Source organism: Triturus cristatus, chromosome 3_2 (assembly GCF_964204655.1).
Source record: "Triturus cristatus chromosome 3_2, aTriCri1.1, whole genome shotgun sequence".
Lineage (NCBI taxonomy): Eukaryota > Metazoa > Chordata > Amphibia > Caudata > Salamandridae > Triturus > Triturus cristatus.
The window spans coordinates 258,938,856-258,956,784 of record NC_140584.1 but is presented as its reverse complement, the minus strand read 5'-3'; the positions used below and the strand labels follow the sequence as shown (position 1 = coordinate 258,956,784).

The 17,929-nt window shown below is 46.2% G+C and overlaps 1 protein-coding gene across 1 annotated transcript in view; it reads right to left on the bottom strand.

Annotated features, from left to right (window-relative positions):
- The window catches only part of RPA2 (replication protein A2), a 62,710-nt gene extending 52,730 nt beyond the window's left edge, over positions 1 to 9,980 (bottom strand). The window contains exon 1 of the mRNA XM_085647569.1: positions 9,830 to 9,980. Within this exon, the coding sequence (XP_085503695.1) occupies positions 9,830 to 9,845 (16 nt within the window). The 5' untranslated portion in view covers positions 9,846 to 9,980. The remainder of the gene's footprint in view (positions 1 to 9,829) is intronic.
- Positions 9,981 to 17,929: the final 7,949 nt, after the last annotated feature.

Here is a 17,929-nt window from a genome sequence, read left to right as displayed (position 1 = left end):
ATTTAGTGAAGAAGACAGAGGCCTTTTGGGGTTAGATTTCACGCTAATCCCGATCGTACCTGGGAGATCAATTTCAATCACCTAAGGAGCATGACTAAGTGCCTGAGGAATTGGCATAATCCACCTCCCTCTCCAATTTGTTAGTTCATGTTAGTCAAAACAGTCCTCCTGCAACTTCTATAGGCATGTTTTTATAATAGTTAAGCCACTTGTAGTGGTAACTGCTTCACATTGAGCATTCAGGGTGGGGCTCCCAATTTTAAGTTATACTATTGGATCATTCTAGTTACAAATATGGTTGAATCAAAATACAAAATTACAGGTACAAATCTAAGACTTAAAAAACAAAAATTGAAATTAAGAAAATATAGACACTGATGATACATGTGTAGGCTGACATCAGCACGACAACTCTTCTTAAATTTCCAGCTCCTTGAGAGGATTCATATTTATCTACTGCCTTAAATAAGTTTTTTATAGCAATCTATTTGGTTCACTCGCCAACCATGAAATACTGCAAATACAGTCCGCTCACAAGCTCATTTTAAAAAAATCTTTTGCCGTCATGAGCAAGTTTGTGGTCACTCTTTTTATCTGGTCTTGAATAAGACGGTAGCCAGCCAGCTTGCTGCAAACTTGCTTAAACTAAAAACCGATCAGAGGCAATTACACAAACACCTGCTAGGAGACTGTAAATTCTTTTAGTTTTTCAACCAAAACAATTAGCAAATAATTCACCATGATTTTCAGACAGATTTCGTTAAATCATTTATTCTTGTGAGCCGTTCCTTGAAACCCACCAATCTAAGATTACACCATCAGACTTTAGAGGAAACCTTATGAGTGGCTTAGTAAAAATGGTGCTATAATGGTGCAATTTTATCTTTACCAACCCGTATTACTGAACAAATACACATTTCGGGAACAAACAGGGAGGAACATTTGGGATACAGAAATATTGGACCATTCCCTTCAAGTTTTTCCTCATTAATAGTTCCTTTTCCGGGAACATACAAAACCCCTGTTTATACCAGAATGTGAATACGAAGCTCACTGATAAAGGTCTAAGAAGAGCTTTACCAGACTTGTCTTATAACACTTATGCAGCAGAAAGTTCTTTCAGATGTGTCTGACTTCAAGAGTAAGTCAATATATTTTATATGTTTATATGTTGACCATATGCCTCATTCTTTAGAAGTTGTGAAGGTCCTTTGCATAACATTTGGGCGATGTTTCGGATCTCATTTAAGCCTCGAGCGTTATTCTTGGATAGGATTTTTTGAGTCAAAATACAAACCACCACCATTACAGCACTGGGTTGGCTTTCACTTGCCAGACTTGTTAAGATTCACATAACTCACTACGAATCAATAGATCCATAAGTTATGACTTATTCACATTTGCTGGATTTTTTTTTCTTCTTTCTTACACAGAAGTGTGAGGCTGCAAGATGTTTTGTTCAGAGATGTAGTCCAATGACAATTTAGCAGAGGTAATTGGTCTACCATGGGTATCGAGGTGGGGGGTGAGATCTAACTGCTAGATCCCAACAATCAATTTATTTTGGACTAAGAAATGTTATCCAACGTGACAGCCTTACTAGGACTCACTGGTTTTTATTGCAATTTTGTGGAGACATGTCACTCCATTTACAGTCTTCGTTTACAAAAGCAGTCAGAACAAGTCAAATGAACTGTGAAAACTCAAGAAGCCTTTGATGGGCTTTACAAGGCTCTCAGCAAAGCCTAGTTAACAGAATGTGTAAGACTAAGGTAGGCCTTCCATAATACAGACAAATGCTGCTTACAAGAATGCTGGCGGCATCTTTGTACTACAGATCGAAATGTTAAAAGAATATACTGAAGCATTTATGGATCAGCTCCTTCACAAAGGGCAGAACTAAGAAATAACTGAGAAAGAAGACTGCTCCACAACGCTTAAATCCAAAGAAGGGACTGGATCTTTGAAAATGGCAAAGGATGGATCCCAATATGCAAAAGTTACAGGCAATAGCACCTCCCCAGCTGATTACAAAAACAAATTGTATTAAAACACAAGAGCCTTCCATTGTTCCACAATACATTATTTCATTAAAAAATGTGTTATTCACAATATCAATTGGATTATTAAATAATAAATGACGTGTAGTAGGACCAAAATGTTTAAATATCAAACAATTTTTCAATAACACAAGTGAGCAAATAAAATTCAAACAATAGTTTGGATAGTTCTACAGAAAACGGAAACCATCAGAGGAAAGACACTGTGTGTAGTAATGAATACACTCACTAATCACATGGGGCAACCACAAGGTAAAAGAATGAGCCAGAAACTTAAGATGATGTAAAGCACATGCGAACATCTCTCTTTGTTGTGATGCATCACACGCAGAGCATATCGATGAGGAGCATAATACGAGAATAAAAGGGAGCTGAAGTCCCAATGTGCTGGGATAGTATTGGAAAGAAGAGGACACACATTCAAGGGTAGGCAGGTGCAGCAGTCTGTGAAAAGTCGTACAAACAGGATCATTGGCATAAAGTTAAATATGGAAACAAAATTGAGGGGGGGGGGGGGGCGCAGCCTGCAGGGACACATCTTAATTAAGGAAAAGAGTTGTTGCAAATTTCACTGGAGCAAAATATTGAGACTTTGAAGGGGTATCTCACACCATATTTTCTAATGCTGACAACATCAATCACGTGTATCTTTTTGGAAGGCTCTAGTGCTTCATGGGGGAATGTGCCTAGCAGTTGTTGAGGTAAGAATTATTGGACGAGTTATGGATAGTCAGGAAATAAAGTGGGTTGATGGATGGGGTTTGAATGAGGTGTACCTGAAAAAAATATATAATAACTGCAACTGCATGTCACTGGCTGGATGTTCCTTAAGTAAAAGCAACGAGTCATATGTTTTGTGACTGACAACTCATTTAGTCCAGTATGGATAGTTTGAAATTTCAGGATGAGAGTAGTTTCTCTTCAAAAGCATAAGTTTCATGCTACCACATCAGTTGATGCCCACTGAGTGAATTTTCTCAGAAATGTTTACAAGAGAGGATGTCATTTTTTTGGCAAAATTCTCAATTTGTGTTCTCAAAACCTCAGCACACGTAAGAAAATATGGTTCTCGTCGTCTGGTACCGTACATGCATAAGAGTACATATAAGATAAAACATGTGACAAAATACAATGTTCTTCTTGTCTTCTTTAATAAGACATGTTCAGGTGAAGTATCCCGATTACAGCCATTCACAGCCAACACGTGTTTCGTCGTATTGGGAGTGTGATCCCACGACTTTCTCAAGGCTGTGCAAACAAACAGATAAAAACCAACTTTTACCGTGAAGGTCATTACAGGGAGTAAGAATCCACAATGATCAACAATTCACTTTGCAATTGCAACAATAGCAAAATGTGTAATCGCGTGACGAAAGGGTGAGTCCAAAAGGAGAAGAACCATTAAGAAAATGAAGACAAAAGTCTATAGAATTGACCAAAATGATGGAGAGAGAAAGTACCGATTGTGGTTCAAAGTGATGATTAAGTGCGATTTCTACATGGTGTAATAATATTAACAATCCAGACGTGGTGGATAGTAAGCGTCAGGCCAAAGCTAAACCAAAACGTAAAAAACAGACGAGGGAATGCGAACACTAGAAATTTAAGAGGTGAGGTTAATTCAACCGCAATATCAGGAAGGTATCATCCACTAGATTATGCTTTGTAACTCTTGGTTTTAATTAATTTCGTAGATACGACGAGGATGATTTTGAGTGTCTAGTACATGGCTTTTCTCTTTGGATTCATTTACGGGTAAAATGAGATACCGGGCTAATCGAGAAAGGTATGGGAATCTTACCATAGTCATCGAGAAGAATATATATATTTTAACGGAGCCATTCTGGACGAAGCTTTAAAAGAAGTTTCACATTTAGCTGGGGTTTTACCGTGGTGAAATATTGGGCAGACTACATCTCTGTATACCCGGCACGGGGGAAGGGACTTCGATACCATTTCTACTTTGGCCTTGATTGGAGTATTTAACTTAATGAATTCGGGCTTAACTCTGCATGTTCTTGACGTGCATATCTTTTATATTCGTAGAGAAGTGTCGAACACGAACACCTCTCTGACGGTTTGACAGTTACCCTCGTTCCTAACAGTGAACACAGACCCCAATGTGGGCCTGAATTATAACCACATTCAAAGTAGGTCACATTTATTTTCATTAACTTAACAACATTGTTTGTCGACATACTTTTGAGCCTTTTCTGACAGGAGATGGTACTTATTTGTTTTTCCCTATATAAACAGAATTTCTGACCATTACGGATATAGGTAAACCTCTTGGTTTCAGCATGTTGGTTGATTCTGTTTTTTACGTTTTGGTTTAGCTTTGGCCTGACGCTTACTATCCACCACGTCTGGATTGTTAATATTATTACACCATGTAGAAATCGCACTTAATCATCACTTTGAACCACAATCGGTACTTTCTCTCTCCATCATTTTGGTCAATTCTATAGACTTTTGTCTTCATTTTCTTAATGATTCTTCTCCTTTTGGACTCACCCTTTCGTCACGCGATTACACATTTTGCTATTGTTGCAATTGCAAAGTGAATTGTTGATCATTGTGGATTCTTACTCCCTGTAATGACCTTCACGGTAAAAGTTGGTTTTTAGCTGTTTGTTTGCACAGCCTTGAGAAAGTCGTGGGATCACACTCCCAATACGACGAAACACGTGTTGGCTTTGAATAGCTGTAATCGGGATACTTCACCTGAACATGTCTTATTAAAGAAGACAAGAAGAACATTGTATTTTGTCACATGTTTTATCTTATATGTACTCTTATGCATGTACGGTACCAGACGACGAGAACCATATTTTCTTACGTGTGCTGAGGTTTTGAGAATTAGTGACGTTAAGCTTTTGCTTACATTTGTAGAGTGTGTGGTTGCTCTACACCTTCCAGCGCCGTCATATTAGGGATTTACTAATTTTGTGTACTCTCTCTGATGCGCCATATACCTATGAAACATACCACAGACCTGCCTTAAAAATTCTCAATTTGTGTTGGCTAATCCATTTAAAGATTTCTTGATTGTTTTCCCAATTATTATTATTATTTTTTTCAAACAGGGACAGAGGATGCCATTAACAATGTTCCTCCCCCTAAATCCGGCCTTCGAGATGGATAAATTACTGCTCCCGGGTGGGGATTATAATAGGGCGCTGTATTCGGTGACCCCGGATGCGCGGTTGACAGGACCCAAGCAGGTCGCGGTACGTGTGTGGCATGCGGCGAGTGCGGCGATGGGGTGGAGGGATCGCTTGACTCGGGCGACGCCGTTGTACGCCTCCGGGCGGCTGGATTGTTTGTGGAAAACGAAAGGCTTTGAGAAATGGGATATGATTGGTATATGTAAGGTGGGTGATCTTTGGGCAAAGGGGTCTTTCAAAACGTTTGAAATGCTTAAAACGAATACAAATTAAATGATAGAGAGTACTTCCGGTATGCACAAGTCTACCATGCGCTGTGTTCCGTCTTCCCGGACGTTGCTGCTATCCCCGAATATTCCCCGCTGGAGGATAGAGTGTTGGATGGCTATGTGCCCGACAGCACTATCTCTCTGATTTACAAAAAACTTATTAATGATCGCGCGGACTTGCTGATCCGTCTCCGGGAGGCATGGACGGGCGACCGCTTGGAACTGGACGATGAGGACTGGGTATCGGCGGTGGCCTCCCCGAAAGAGGTGGCGATCCCGGCCCGCTTACGATTTGTACAGCTGAAGATCCTCCATAGAGTGTATATCACGGGGCCCGGTTTGCTACGTATGGGTTACTCGAGGGATGGAATGTGTAAGCGTGGATGTGGCCTGTCGGGTACCTTTCTTCATATCCTATGGGAATGTTTGGAGGTTGTGCGATTTTGGAACGGTATCCACGCCGTAATGGAGGAGGTCACGCACGTTGCTCTGTTGCCAGAGGCTAGGAGGTGTTTGTTGAATGTCTGGGAACCGAATGACTATAATGTGGCACAGACGCAGTGGGTGTCTCTGGGGTACATGGTGGCTAAGCGTAACATAGCACAGCTGTGGGGCTCCCCGAGGCCGCCCACGATCGCGGTATGGAAGGAGAATATGGACTGGTGTATGTTTAGGGAAAAAACGGTGTATGTGGCGAGAGGCAAGCCTGGGAAGTGGACGAAGGTATGGGGTCCATGGAATTTATATCGTGGACATATCTGCACCCCGCCTCTGCCGTTAGAGGTCGATATTGCTTTGTCCCCCTAGCCACGCATTCTGCGGGATTGTGTGAGGTGTGTTCCATGTTTTGTCTTCCCATTGCCCCCCACTACCACTTCCTGTCAAGAATTGCTTCGGACACTGTACGTTGTCCCCCGTCCTGGGAAGCACACGCTGCTATTTCGTACTCTCATTGCCTTGAGTGTGTTTTGTATTTAATAGAAAATGAAACTGTTTTTTCCGATTGCTCTTGGCCTATGGCCACGGCCTGTTGCATGTGCTCACGAACTGCCGGGAGCTTCGCTTCTGGTTCATTTGAATGTGTGGCGTTGCATTGCGGGCCCTCGGGCTCTATAGCGGCCGGCCTTGGTGGTTGTAGACCCTTGTATGTATTTTATTGTGTAATAAAGGTTTCTTTAAAAAAAAAAAAAAAAAAAAAAAAAAAATGTTCCTTAGTTTTGCAATACAAAAGGGTCTTAAGAACAATTTGAATGTCTCCATGAGTGAATGATGTGCCCTCTGCTCCCTGTTGACAAACTGAACTTCTCCACATATGTGAAGCCCATATATCGCCTGCAACTTCCAAAATCCTTTCATGTGTTTGGAGGCAGTGTCAGTGTAAACCTAGACAAGATGGATCCTCACACTCCTGTCTGTTCTTCAGGGCCACGAGTTTCATCTCCAGGTGAGTGTGGAAACAATGTAATAATTTTGGTTTGCATTTTTTACGCCGATTAGTACGTTGACTATACGTGAGGTCACAATCTGGGTTATTACTTCGTGTCCTTTGTTCAGGAACACACTCTTGAAGTGTAAACCAACCTCTTTTTATAGTGGTGCAGCTTTTGGCGTTACTATACAACATCACTATGCAACAACCCAACAGACAGGAATAGTGCATGCTAGTATGATAGTTTCCCTACAGACGTCTCCAAGAACTTACCATATGGTCAATTCCTAAGAATATGTGTCAAAGAATATCATTTTAAGCATGATACGTTCCTACTTAAAAAAAACTGAAAAACATATGGCACCCGAAGAAGTTAGTTAAATAAATGCCAGTGAGGAGAGTGCCTACAGGCCCTTTGTTAAATCTGAGTAATAGGTCATGGCTGAACAACCTCATTCTCTCAATTTTAATAGCAAGAGTGCATGAGAATGCTTGGATAACGTGAGGTGGAGTACTCATGTCTGAATTCCACCACTACATGGTGCGGCTCCTAAAGTAGTAGAGTGCTTCCTTGGGTTAGTCAGTACACTGACGATCTCACCTCTCTTTGCAGGTCACCCTTTGCTGCTCTTTAGCACCTCCCTCCCCTCGCCCCTATACCAAAAGTTATTTTAAAAGTGAAGAACACTAGCTTGAATCACCACAAGGGAGGAAATCCAAATCTAAACCAGTTTCAACAGACCAAAATATAAGCTAGCCAAAACACCACCAGATCAAGCACGGCAGGCAGGCACACACTCTCACAGACAGCCAAAGACTGCTTGTCCATCCCCGCGCTTTGTGTGGTGAAAAAACTGAGCGAGGAATCCGCAACATGAAGTGGGTAGTTTCATCTGAAAACTGGTGCCAAAGAACACATCCACTGAAAAGTAAATGTACTGTGCTGCTTTTGTTTTACTCCACAAAATTTGAGGCCAAGTATTTGACTGGGTCATCTGTATGGGTGAACTTCTCCCAAGAATAGATACGTACTGGCCCCTTGATCACGATCTACTGTTGATCTTTGTAATTGACAAACTCTAAACGCATGTGTAGAGAAAGATAAGATGTAGAAACAGATACCTGGGAGAGTTCCTTTACGGGGAAAGGTACTTTAATGCTAGGATTGAGGAGAATATCTATGCATGTGAGGAGGTAAGCTGCTGTGAGAGTTTTGATGCTGCATTGCATCATCAGAACCCAAGATCCACAGAAATGGCAGCAAACTAAAGTGTGGAACTGCTCAGTAGGATTGAGAAAGGAGGTGATGCACCACCGACCCGAAGAAGCTAACTGACTGGAACAGTATTGGCGAAGAAGCAATTTGCAAGTATGAAACAGATAGGCGGCAAGTGACCGCACAATGATGAGCCTCTGCAATCTCAGTGTATGAAGATTCCCCGTCCTGCATTTCTCACAGGAGTAAGTTTGGCATCTGTGGCACTGAGTGGGAAGCTGGTTACCACACTGAGCCCATTCACTCCGTCCATAGTTGCTGACCTATACATAACTGGCATGTCTATTAGATGGCAGAAAGTGCAGAGGAGTTGTGTGTCTCTGGTGTCAGCACTATCATCCTCAAAACCAAAAGAAAACACACTGCAAACAACCTGCAATTGTCTGCCGCAAACTAGTATAATCACATGAACTCACACTAGCCGCACCATGCCTTAACATCCCAAACCCTAATCTTAGTTATTTCCACACTGCAATGACCCATATATCCCCTCACCAGGAGCCCATTTGTCCCTCAGGCTGGAGCCCTCTCAACCACTCACTCCATGAGAGAGCCTTAACCCTAGCACCAATCACCCTGGGATTGAGCCCCATGGCTGGCCCAACATTGAAGCCCATCATCACACCATGTTTCCCAGACAGAAGCGCTTCGCTAAGCATTTTAGATTAGAGCCCCAGGCCACCATCACTCATCTCCGACCATAGCCCTGCACCTACTATCATGCACCCCAGAATGGAGCCTCACATTGCCATCAAACACTACAGGTTGAGTACCATACCCATCATCACACTACCAAGGCAGGAGAAGGGTGGCCAACCGTCTCACACTTTGCAGGTTTGTCCTACAAGCGAGGACCTTGTCCTGCTACCTGCAAAAGAGGCACTGGAGGGTGCCATTTGTCCCCCAGGTTGGCTCCAATTAGTTTAACCCCCTGAAAGGATTAGGGAATGGACACTGTTTCAGCTCTTTATGAGCTTAAAAAAAAGGTGCCCATCAGTAGCTGACAGAGAGGAGCTCGACACAAGAGTCGCGCACAATGCAGCTTCAGGAGTGCCTTCCGCAACCGAGACAGAAATCCAGCCACCAACAGATAAACAGCCCTGAAAGTGTTAATGACTATCATGATGGGGACCGGTCCAGGGAACATGCCTTTTTTGCTTATTTCTTCCACTCAGCCTGTTTCAAAGTTCTGCCTTATTGTTAGCACTACCACAAAAAAAGCCACCTACTATCACCAAGAATTCCAGACTAGAGCAGCCTCATTCAAGCATTCCGGACTTCGGTCAGCCCCGCTTGTATCTAAGAACGGAGGCCAATCTAGAATTAAACAATTCAGGCAGAAGTACCCCATACACTTGGAACAGGCGTCATCCTAGTGTACTCGAGCTGTGCGGAGCCTCCCCGCATACACCTCTAACTGAAACGTGCCCTCATGCGTCCTAGACTGGAACTCACAATCATGCACCATATAGAACGCCAGTGTATTGTATGGTCCTAATAGGACGAACGCCCGCCTAATAGTTCTACGAATTGGGCCTTGTGCGAACTATATGCAAGAGTTCCCACCTAAGCCACTGCCTGCTCGCAACTGCCGAAAAGCCAGGAAACATTATTATTTTTTATCTCACCCTGGTTGTTCCACATGTTGCTGGTCCAAGGGCTGATTATAAGACAAGCTGTCTATAACTCGCGCCACAAGCCACTTGCCGCGAAATAATGTCATCCAATGAAACTAAGTCTGCTCCGAGCTACAGCCAACCACGTGCGTGCTTATTTCTACATGCTAGGCAGTCGGGCTCGAAAGGCTCGTCGATTGAAATAGAAAACGGACGAATTGTGGTTATTCCGATTGTCAACGCCGACAATAAACAGTGCGTAAGAATCTGGCATCCATCTTGGACTAGAAAGTTTCTCTTGAACGGTAAATTCTGGCCAGTTTCTACATAGGCGTCAAAATGTCATAAAGATAACGTTATTTTTTCAGCTCATAAAGTACGACTTTGTTCGCTAAATTGGTGTTTATGCAAGCTTTTTGAGCAGAAACTTAATCGTCTGTTAAAATAATACCCCCACATAACTTTTTTTTTATTGCGCAACAAACAGCACTTGTAATTTACAGGTGACACTACTACTTAAAATCATTTGGCTGCAAACTGTTGAAAAGATGGATTGTAATCACGAGGTAAGTCAAAGTAGATGTTTATTGGTAAGTTACAGGATGGTAGTTACAAGTAGATAAGTTGGTAATGATCAATTCATGGCCAGTTCGCCAGTTCATGGCCCTGATGGAGCGGGTAGTACAACATTTTGTATACCTCCCCCATTCTGCATGAAAATACTAATTGAATAATCTATTAATGATAATATTATTAAATGAGTTTGCATGTATATTAAACCAACAATGCTAATTGTTGTGTGCCCAGACACAGGCACAGGAATACTTGATTATAGGCCGCGCTGCTGCGCGGCGCGGACAGACTCAGCCCACACCAGATCACTGACCGGAGACCGCGCCCTTTTATTTAACACCGCAGGCCACGCCTGGCCTGCGGATGCGGTGTGACGTCTAGTTGCACCACTAGACCGTGGAATATTACATCCCTATCCAAATCGGTCAATGAAAACACAAAATTGCAAACTCAGATCATTTAAATAGTTCAAACAGTTCAGTCCCCAGAGGGGTGGTACTTGCGTGCTCTCAGTCGGGAGCCACCGAACACCTTCAGCAGGCAAAGTCCTTCAACCGCTGGCTGGGGCGAGGATTGGGCCTTAGGCTGCATCTTTGCGGAGAGTCTCGCAGTCGTGGACCCGTGAGAGGTCCACCCTCTGGTACTGAGTTAGGTGCTGGTATCATGGTGGCCTCGGTGGTTTCGGGTGTCGGTGCAGGTGTACTCCGGTGGGCCCTTCCGGGAGTCTTTCTGGGTGGCATGGGGGCACCTCTTTGAACCAGGACACATTTCGGGACACTTCCTTTCCTCCCTTTTGGGCTGTCACCATGGTCCCTCGTTTCGCGGTGACTGTCCAGGGCCCCGGTTCATAGTTGGTTTTGAACTTTCCTCCAGGACGGCGGTCCTTCAGAAGAAAGGTGGCTCCTGTGCAGAGTGTCCTCGGCGTGGCACGGCGGCGAATGCTTGCCTGTTGGTTTCGCCGGGACCTTCTAGCTTGTACAGCCTCGGTCTCCATTGGGGCGGCGACCACCCTGGGTACGTAGGGAGTAAGTCTCTCCGTGGGCCCTGGAGCATCAGTGCCCACGGGCTCCTCTGGGTGGTGCAGTGTGTTGAGCTCCGGTATTCCCGCAGGAACTCGTGCAGTCGTTGTTCCGGGTCTGCTTGTTCTACCCCTGCGATGCGGAACACCTTGTTCTACATCGCCGTTGGCCTGGGGCCACTGGGGGGTTATTCGCGGGTGGTGTATTCCCCTCTGTCTTAGAAACGTGGCGAATTCCGCTCCTTGGAAGGGTGGCCCATTGTTGCTCCGGATTTCCTGTGGGAATCCGAACATGGCGAATACTTTTTCTAAGACTGGCTCTATCTGGGCAAATGCCGTGGATGTCACTGGCTCTACTATGGGATATTTCGAGAAGGCGTCCACTAACACCAGCGTGTGTTTTCCTCCGGGGAAACTTCCAAAGTCTATGCTTACTTGTGACCACGGAATGGTACATGCATCTTCGGTGATCACCGGTGCTGGCCTCTCCAGGTTTCCGGTCAATTGGCATAGGGGGCATCGCCTGACGTATACCTCCACCATGTTTTCCAGCTCCGGGAACCAGACCTTCTCCCGCATTCTGGCCTTCATCTTTGTGATTCCTTGGTGTCGCCCGTGGGCTAGTTGCGTCGCCTTGTGTCTCAGGGTCCGCGGTATTACCAGCCTGGGTCCTCGGAGTAGGATCCCGTCGCTTGTAGCGCTGAGTTCATGTCTTATGTGCCACATCTTCGTGGAGTACTCCCGCTCGTCCGGGCTCCATGAGTTGGCTTGCCGCAGGTAGTTCGTCCACGACCCCTCCTGGACTGCTTTCAGAGTTCGGCTATACACGGCGTCTTCGGTAGCCGCATCCTTAATGCCTCCCAGAGTCATGTTCACCGGGCATGCTGCTGTGGATACGAGGTGTACATATTGTTCGATATCCGCATTGTCTTACTGTGCGTCGGCCGGGGCCGGGTGTCGGGACAGAAAGTCGGCAGGATTCTTTGCTCCTGGTCGATACACGACTTCCATTTCATACGGCTGCAGCTGGACTGCCCATCTCTCAATGCGCGGCGGCGGGTGAGGCGCCGTCCCTTTGAAGAGTGGCACAAGTGGCTGGTGGTCTGTGACCATTGTAAACGGCTGTCCCTTGAGGTACAAGTGGAAGTGGTTGCAGGCCCATCTAATGGCCAGCGCTTCTCGCTCAATTTGTGCGTACCTGGCTTCGGTCGGGGTAAGTGACTTGCTGGCAAACGATAATGCTGCCCATCGCCCTGGCTGCTGTTCCTGGGCCAGCACCGCGCCAAGCCCGACGGGGCTGGCGTCCACAAGAACTTCTGTCCTTTTTGCTGGGTCAAAATAGGCGAGTGTGGCTTCTCCCAGAAGAGCATCTTTTATCCCTTGGAACGCTGCTTCCTCCTTTGGTCCCCATTGCCACTTGGCGTCCGACCTTGTGATGGCTCTCAGGGGTTCTGCCCGTGTGGCGAGTCCGGGGATGAATCGTCCGCAGTATGTTGCCATCCCCATGAAGCTGCGTACTTCTGTTGGGGTTGTTGGCGCAGGTGCATCCTTAATGGACTGTGACTTACGGGGGTCCACCTGAATGCCTTCTTGGTTGAACACATAACCAAAGAACTCTAGCGATGGCTGGAAGAACTGGTATTTGTCCTTGTGTAGGGTCGCCCCGTGTTCTTTGAGGCGTGTCAGGGTGTTGCGGAGATGCTAGTAATGCTCTGCGGCTGTCGCCGAATGGATGAGGATGTCATCACTTACGTTCAGCACGCCGGGTAACCCGGACAACAATTCTCGTATCGGGTTTTGGAACACCTCCGCCGCGGACGATATTCCAAAGTTGAGCCTTTTGTACCGTTGTAGGCCTAGGTGGGTGCTGAAAGTGGTGATGTAGCGGCTTTCCTTGGACAGTGGGAGTTGGTGGTACCCGGCGTTTAAGTCAATTTTCGAGAACCACTTCGAACCGTTCACATCTGCGATGATGTCATCCATAGTTGGCGTGATGTGGCGTTCCCTTCGTATGGCTTTATTTGGTAGTCGCGTGTCGATACAGAGGCATATCGCTCCCGGCTGTTTCGGCTTCTCTGCGATAACCATTGGTGAAACCCAGGACGTCGGGCTGGATACTTTTTCAATGACGCCTTGTCTTTCCAAATTCTCTAGCTCTTTCTCGACCAGCGGCCGCAGGTGGAAAGGGACTCTCCTATGTTGCAGTGCGACCAGGACGACGGTTTTGTCAATGTGCAGTTTGACTGGCCTGCACCTAATGCGTCCGAGGCCCTGGAATAGCGCCGGGAATTGATTGAGCAGCTCTTCTACCTGGTGGACTTGTACTCTCCTCGCAAAGGATATTAGCCCCAGGTCTTCTGCGGTGTTGCTGCTTAGCAGGGTGTCTGCTTCCCTGTCAATCACATGTATCGTCGTCGTGACCTCCCGATCGTCTGCCTTGATGGGGACTGTGATTTTTCCCTTCAACGGAAGGGGCCTGTCCGCTCCGTACGCGTAGATTTTGGTTTTGGATGGCTTTACCGGAGGACAAGGCTTTAGGCGTCGGTATTGTTAGAGGCCCATTACGTTCACTGTGGCCCCCGTGTCGATGACTGCCTGCACTTCCGTTCCCGCCACGTGGACCGTGCACGTTGGTTGGGGTCTGCGGCGTAGCTTGAGTTCCCTCGCGAATGAGATTAGGTATGCTTCTCCCTCGTCCTCATCTGACAACTCTCCGCTCGTCTCCTGATATCTCCTATCTTTCACCTTCGAGTCGTCTTGCGGCCGCTCCTCCGTTACCGATAGGTGTCGTACTGCCTTCGTCGGGGGCCTCCGGTTTCGGAAGTCTCGGCCTCTCGTGCGTCTTCGGCACACGGAGGCAAAATGGTTGGGAATTCCGCAATTGGCGCACGTTTTCCCTTGAGCGGGGCAGTCCTTTGCGGCGTGTGGCTCATGCCCGCAGTATCCACACCTTGATTTGGTCTCTCCGGGTTTCTGACTTCTGATGGAGTCTCCTCTTGGCTTAGTTCGGAGGGCGTCTGCCCGTTCCACCTTGATGTTTTCGGCCCGTTCTGGGGGTTTTGTGAGCGCCTTGTCCATTTCGTTTGCTCTGGCTGCTGACAGGTCATATGTCCTTGCTAGTACTAGCATATCTTCGAGCGCGATTTTTGGTTGGCGCAGGATGAGCCCTCTCAATGTCTTGTCTCGGCACCCTTGGATTAATTGGGCGCGTATTTCTTTGGGCTGGTCATCTTCTGTACACTTGCGGGCGAGCTCGCGAAGCCTGGCATAGAATACGTCCATCGATTCCCCTTCTCTCTGTCGAGCCTGGCGCAGCTTAAACCGCTCGAAATCGGGGTTCAATTGTGGGTCAAAATGGGTGTCGAGGGCGGCCACCGCCGCGTTGTAATCCGCGGCTACTCCCGTGTTGGGTAGGTGTTTGAATAATTTAAATATCTCGTCTCCCGCGTAGTGCAAGAGTAGGGACCTCTTCACTGCGTCGTCCGTCTCCCTGGTTGCGATGAAGTAGTTGTTGAGTCGCTCTATCCAGATCTTCCACCGGGGAGAGGCTGTTGCAGTGTCTTCGAGCTCACTGAATGGGGGCAGGACTCCCGATGCCGCATGTTGGAACGAAACGTGGACTGGCACGGCAGCTTGACCTTGTGCGGCCCCTGGGCCTGGTGCTGCTCCCCGTCGTTATCCCCCATCGTTCCTTTGAGGCAGGTGGCTTATCTCGCTTTGTTTGTAGTCCCGGGCTTGCACTACCGGTAGGGGTGGCTTAGAGTATGTGGCCTGCTCCTTGTTGCGTGTCCCTACGCCTTTCTCTGGCTTGCTGCAGCTTGGCGGTATTGAACCCCTGGTGGGGTGTGCTGTAGGGCTGCTTTATCCTTTTCCCAGCACTCTCCTTTGGGGCCCAAGTGTGGTGGTTTGCCTTGTGCTTGTTGTTTTCTGTGGCCACGTGTCTCTAGCAGCCTCCCTTATGGCACAGTCTATTGTAGTGCCTTGTGCTTGTTTCTCTTTGGGGCCCCTTGTGCAGTTGCACTCACTGCCTTATTTCCGCCTGCACTGCCTGACCGGGTGATTCCTCTGGGGCCTGGTGCACGTGCGCGCTGCTTTCGGCGCTCCGTTTCTTTTCCTGTTTTTTTTCTGTTTTTCTCTCCGCGATGCGTCGCGGGCCCTTAGCGGTTGGGGCGCGGGGTTTCAGAGATCCCGCCTCGTCGCCAGTGTTGTGTGCCCAGACACAGGCACGGGAATACTTGATTATAGGCTGCGCTGCTGCGCGGCGCGGACAGACTCAGCCCACACCAGATCACTGAACGGAGACCGCGCCCTCGAGCGAGCGGCTCCTTTTATTGAACTCCGCAGGCCACGCCTGGCCTGCGGATGCGGTGTGACATCTAGTTGCACCACTAGACCATGGAATATTACACTAATAACAAAATTACACGTGGAATTGCATATTGCATGGCTAAATAATCTTTATGACTAAAATCTGTATGCATACTAACAGTAGTATATGTAGTAAATAGAATACTGCATGATATATGTTGCTTTTGTAATGTCTTGTAATGTTGCCCAGGAGGAGGACCAAAAGGGAGAATATAATTGCTTTAAATGTCGCTATACGCTAGATAAATACAAGCACATAGAGGGATTAGTAAGGGGTTAACATTAGGTATATTTTTCCTATGCATTAATTACTCTTTTGTGTTTGTTTCGCTTAAGTTGGCGTTTGGGCCTAAAACCCAAAATGGCTGCGAACGCTACACGACGAATTTGCCACTGTCCCATGAGGTGCGGAGTGAAGTGCGCAGAAGCGACAAAGTCTTCCAGACCCCGTCGTGAACTGTGATCTCCGTGTACCCAAGCAAGGACACTGTGGGAAGACGGCCAAGACTGAAGACAATTGATTTTCATTAAAACCGGAACGAACTGACTTGATGACCTCACCCCTCGAACTGTCTAAGGTCCCAAACTTTAGCATCGGACGATCGCAACCAGCCAATCATAACCGTTCTGAAATTACAAAATGTAGCTACTTGATTCGATTTTATTATAAAAGTACATGGTAGAATAGTGAGGGGTAATCGCGCTCTCGACCGTTCCCTACATCGACTTCATCGACGACGCTACTCATGACGCTACTTAGGCGACTGACTGCGTTTTCCTGAATCCTAGATGGTCCGGATGCTGCCCAATTATCTGATGACTGCGAACTTTTCCTAATTCTATGGGCATTGATAGATGCTTGCACGTCTCTGGTCTTTTGCCGATCCTTTGAGACTGTAGCGTGCTGAGCAAGGAACTTTGAACTTTGTTTAGCTTTTGGACAACTGACTGCAATATGAGCCAATGAATTAGAGGACTCTGAATAGCCAGATTAGGTAAATATGATGTTCTGCGCTATATTTGAAATTTGATATAAACTTTCCAAATGCGAACATAACTCTTCAAGAAAATTAGATAAACAGATATTGATTAACAAGAAATGAGTTTGTAGTTTATTGAGAAAGGTGAGATCTAAATCTTGAATGTGTTTTAGCTGGTTCTAAATCACCATCAACCAATCCAACTAAATGATCCATTGATCATTGTGAGAGGAGTGCCTTGATGTTTGGGATTGAGATCTGTAGGTGGAAGGGGTATTGATGTACATTGTTGTAAAATAACTTTTCTTTCCCTATAGGTTATAAGGTGTTCCCCTCACATGTCGAGCGCTTGAACCACTCATCCCTCCCGTTGCGTGCAGACCGGAGAATGGTTAGTGTGAGTGTTGGTGTTATGGGCCCTACCAATGACTGCATGTGTGAATGAGTTAGTGTGACGTCGGGTCTGACGCAGGGAGAATACCGGTACGGGTTTGCTTTACCCGTTACCAGGGTTTTTTGCGCTCCATCAGTTTGTTTGGTAGCAAGATGATGGTTTTTATTGTTTTGGCTTGGTGATTATTGCTTGTAAATTGCTTATTGATTAGTATTGATTTATGTATTAACACTCTATGTAGAGTCACGTCGAGTTCTATGTTGTTTTACGGCTGCTGGGATGTAGGAAGTCGGAAGTTTGTAACGGTTCCGTAGTAGAGCAGAGGTAAGCGCTGCTCTAGGGAAAGACGGAATTGTTGTTGCCCTGTAGGTACACGGGGAAAAACGTGTGATGATTGGAGTTGCACGACGCATTGTCTGGGTTCGATTCGGTAACATCGTCATATGTTGCCATTAGGGACATTTTCTGTATGAGAGGAGTGTATGGTAACGAAGGTCACCTGTGAAATTTTGGTCTTAGGTACCAGGAGTCCAAAAGGTACTCTGATTACACTTATCACTGGAAAGGTAATAGGTGTGCCCTAAGCTTGCTAGAAGGATAAAGTAGAGGGAAGTGCTACTTTATTAACGTGTGTCATAATTCTGTAGTAGGACAGACTGTTCGCTGTTCTCGGGAAAGACAGAATTCAGTGCGAATGAACTACATTTTCCGTGTGACAAGTGCGTGAATGAAAAGGCATTCAGGTTAATTGTGAAACTCTGGTTTTATTTCTCAGGAGC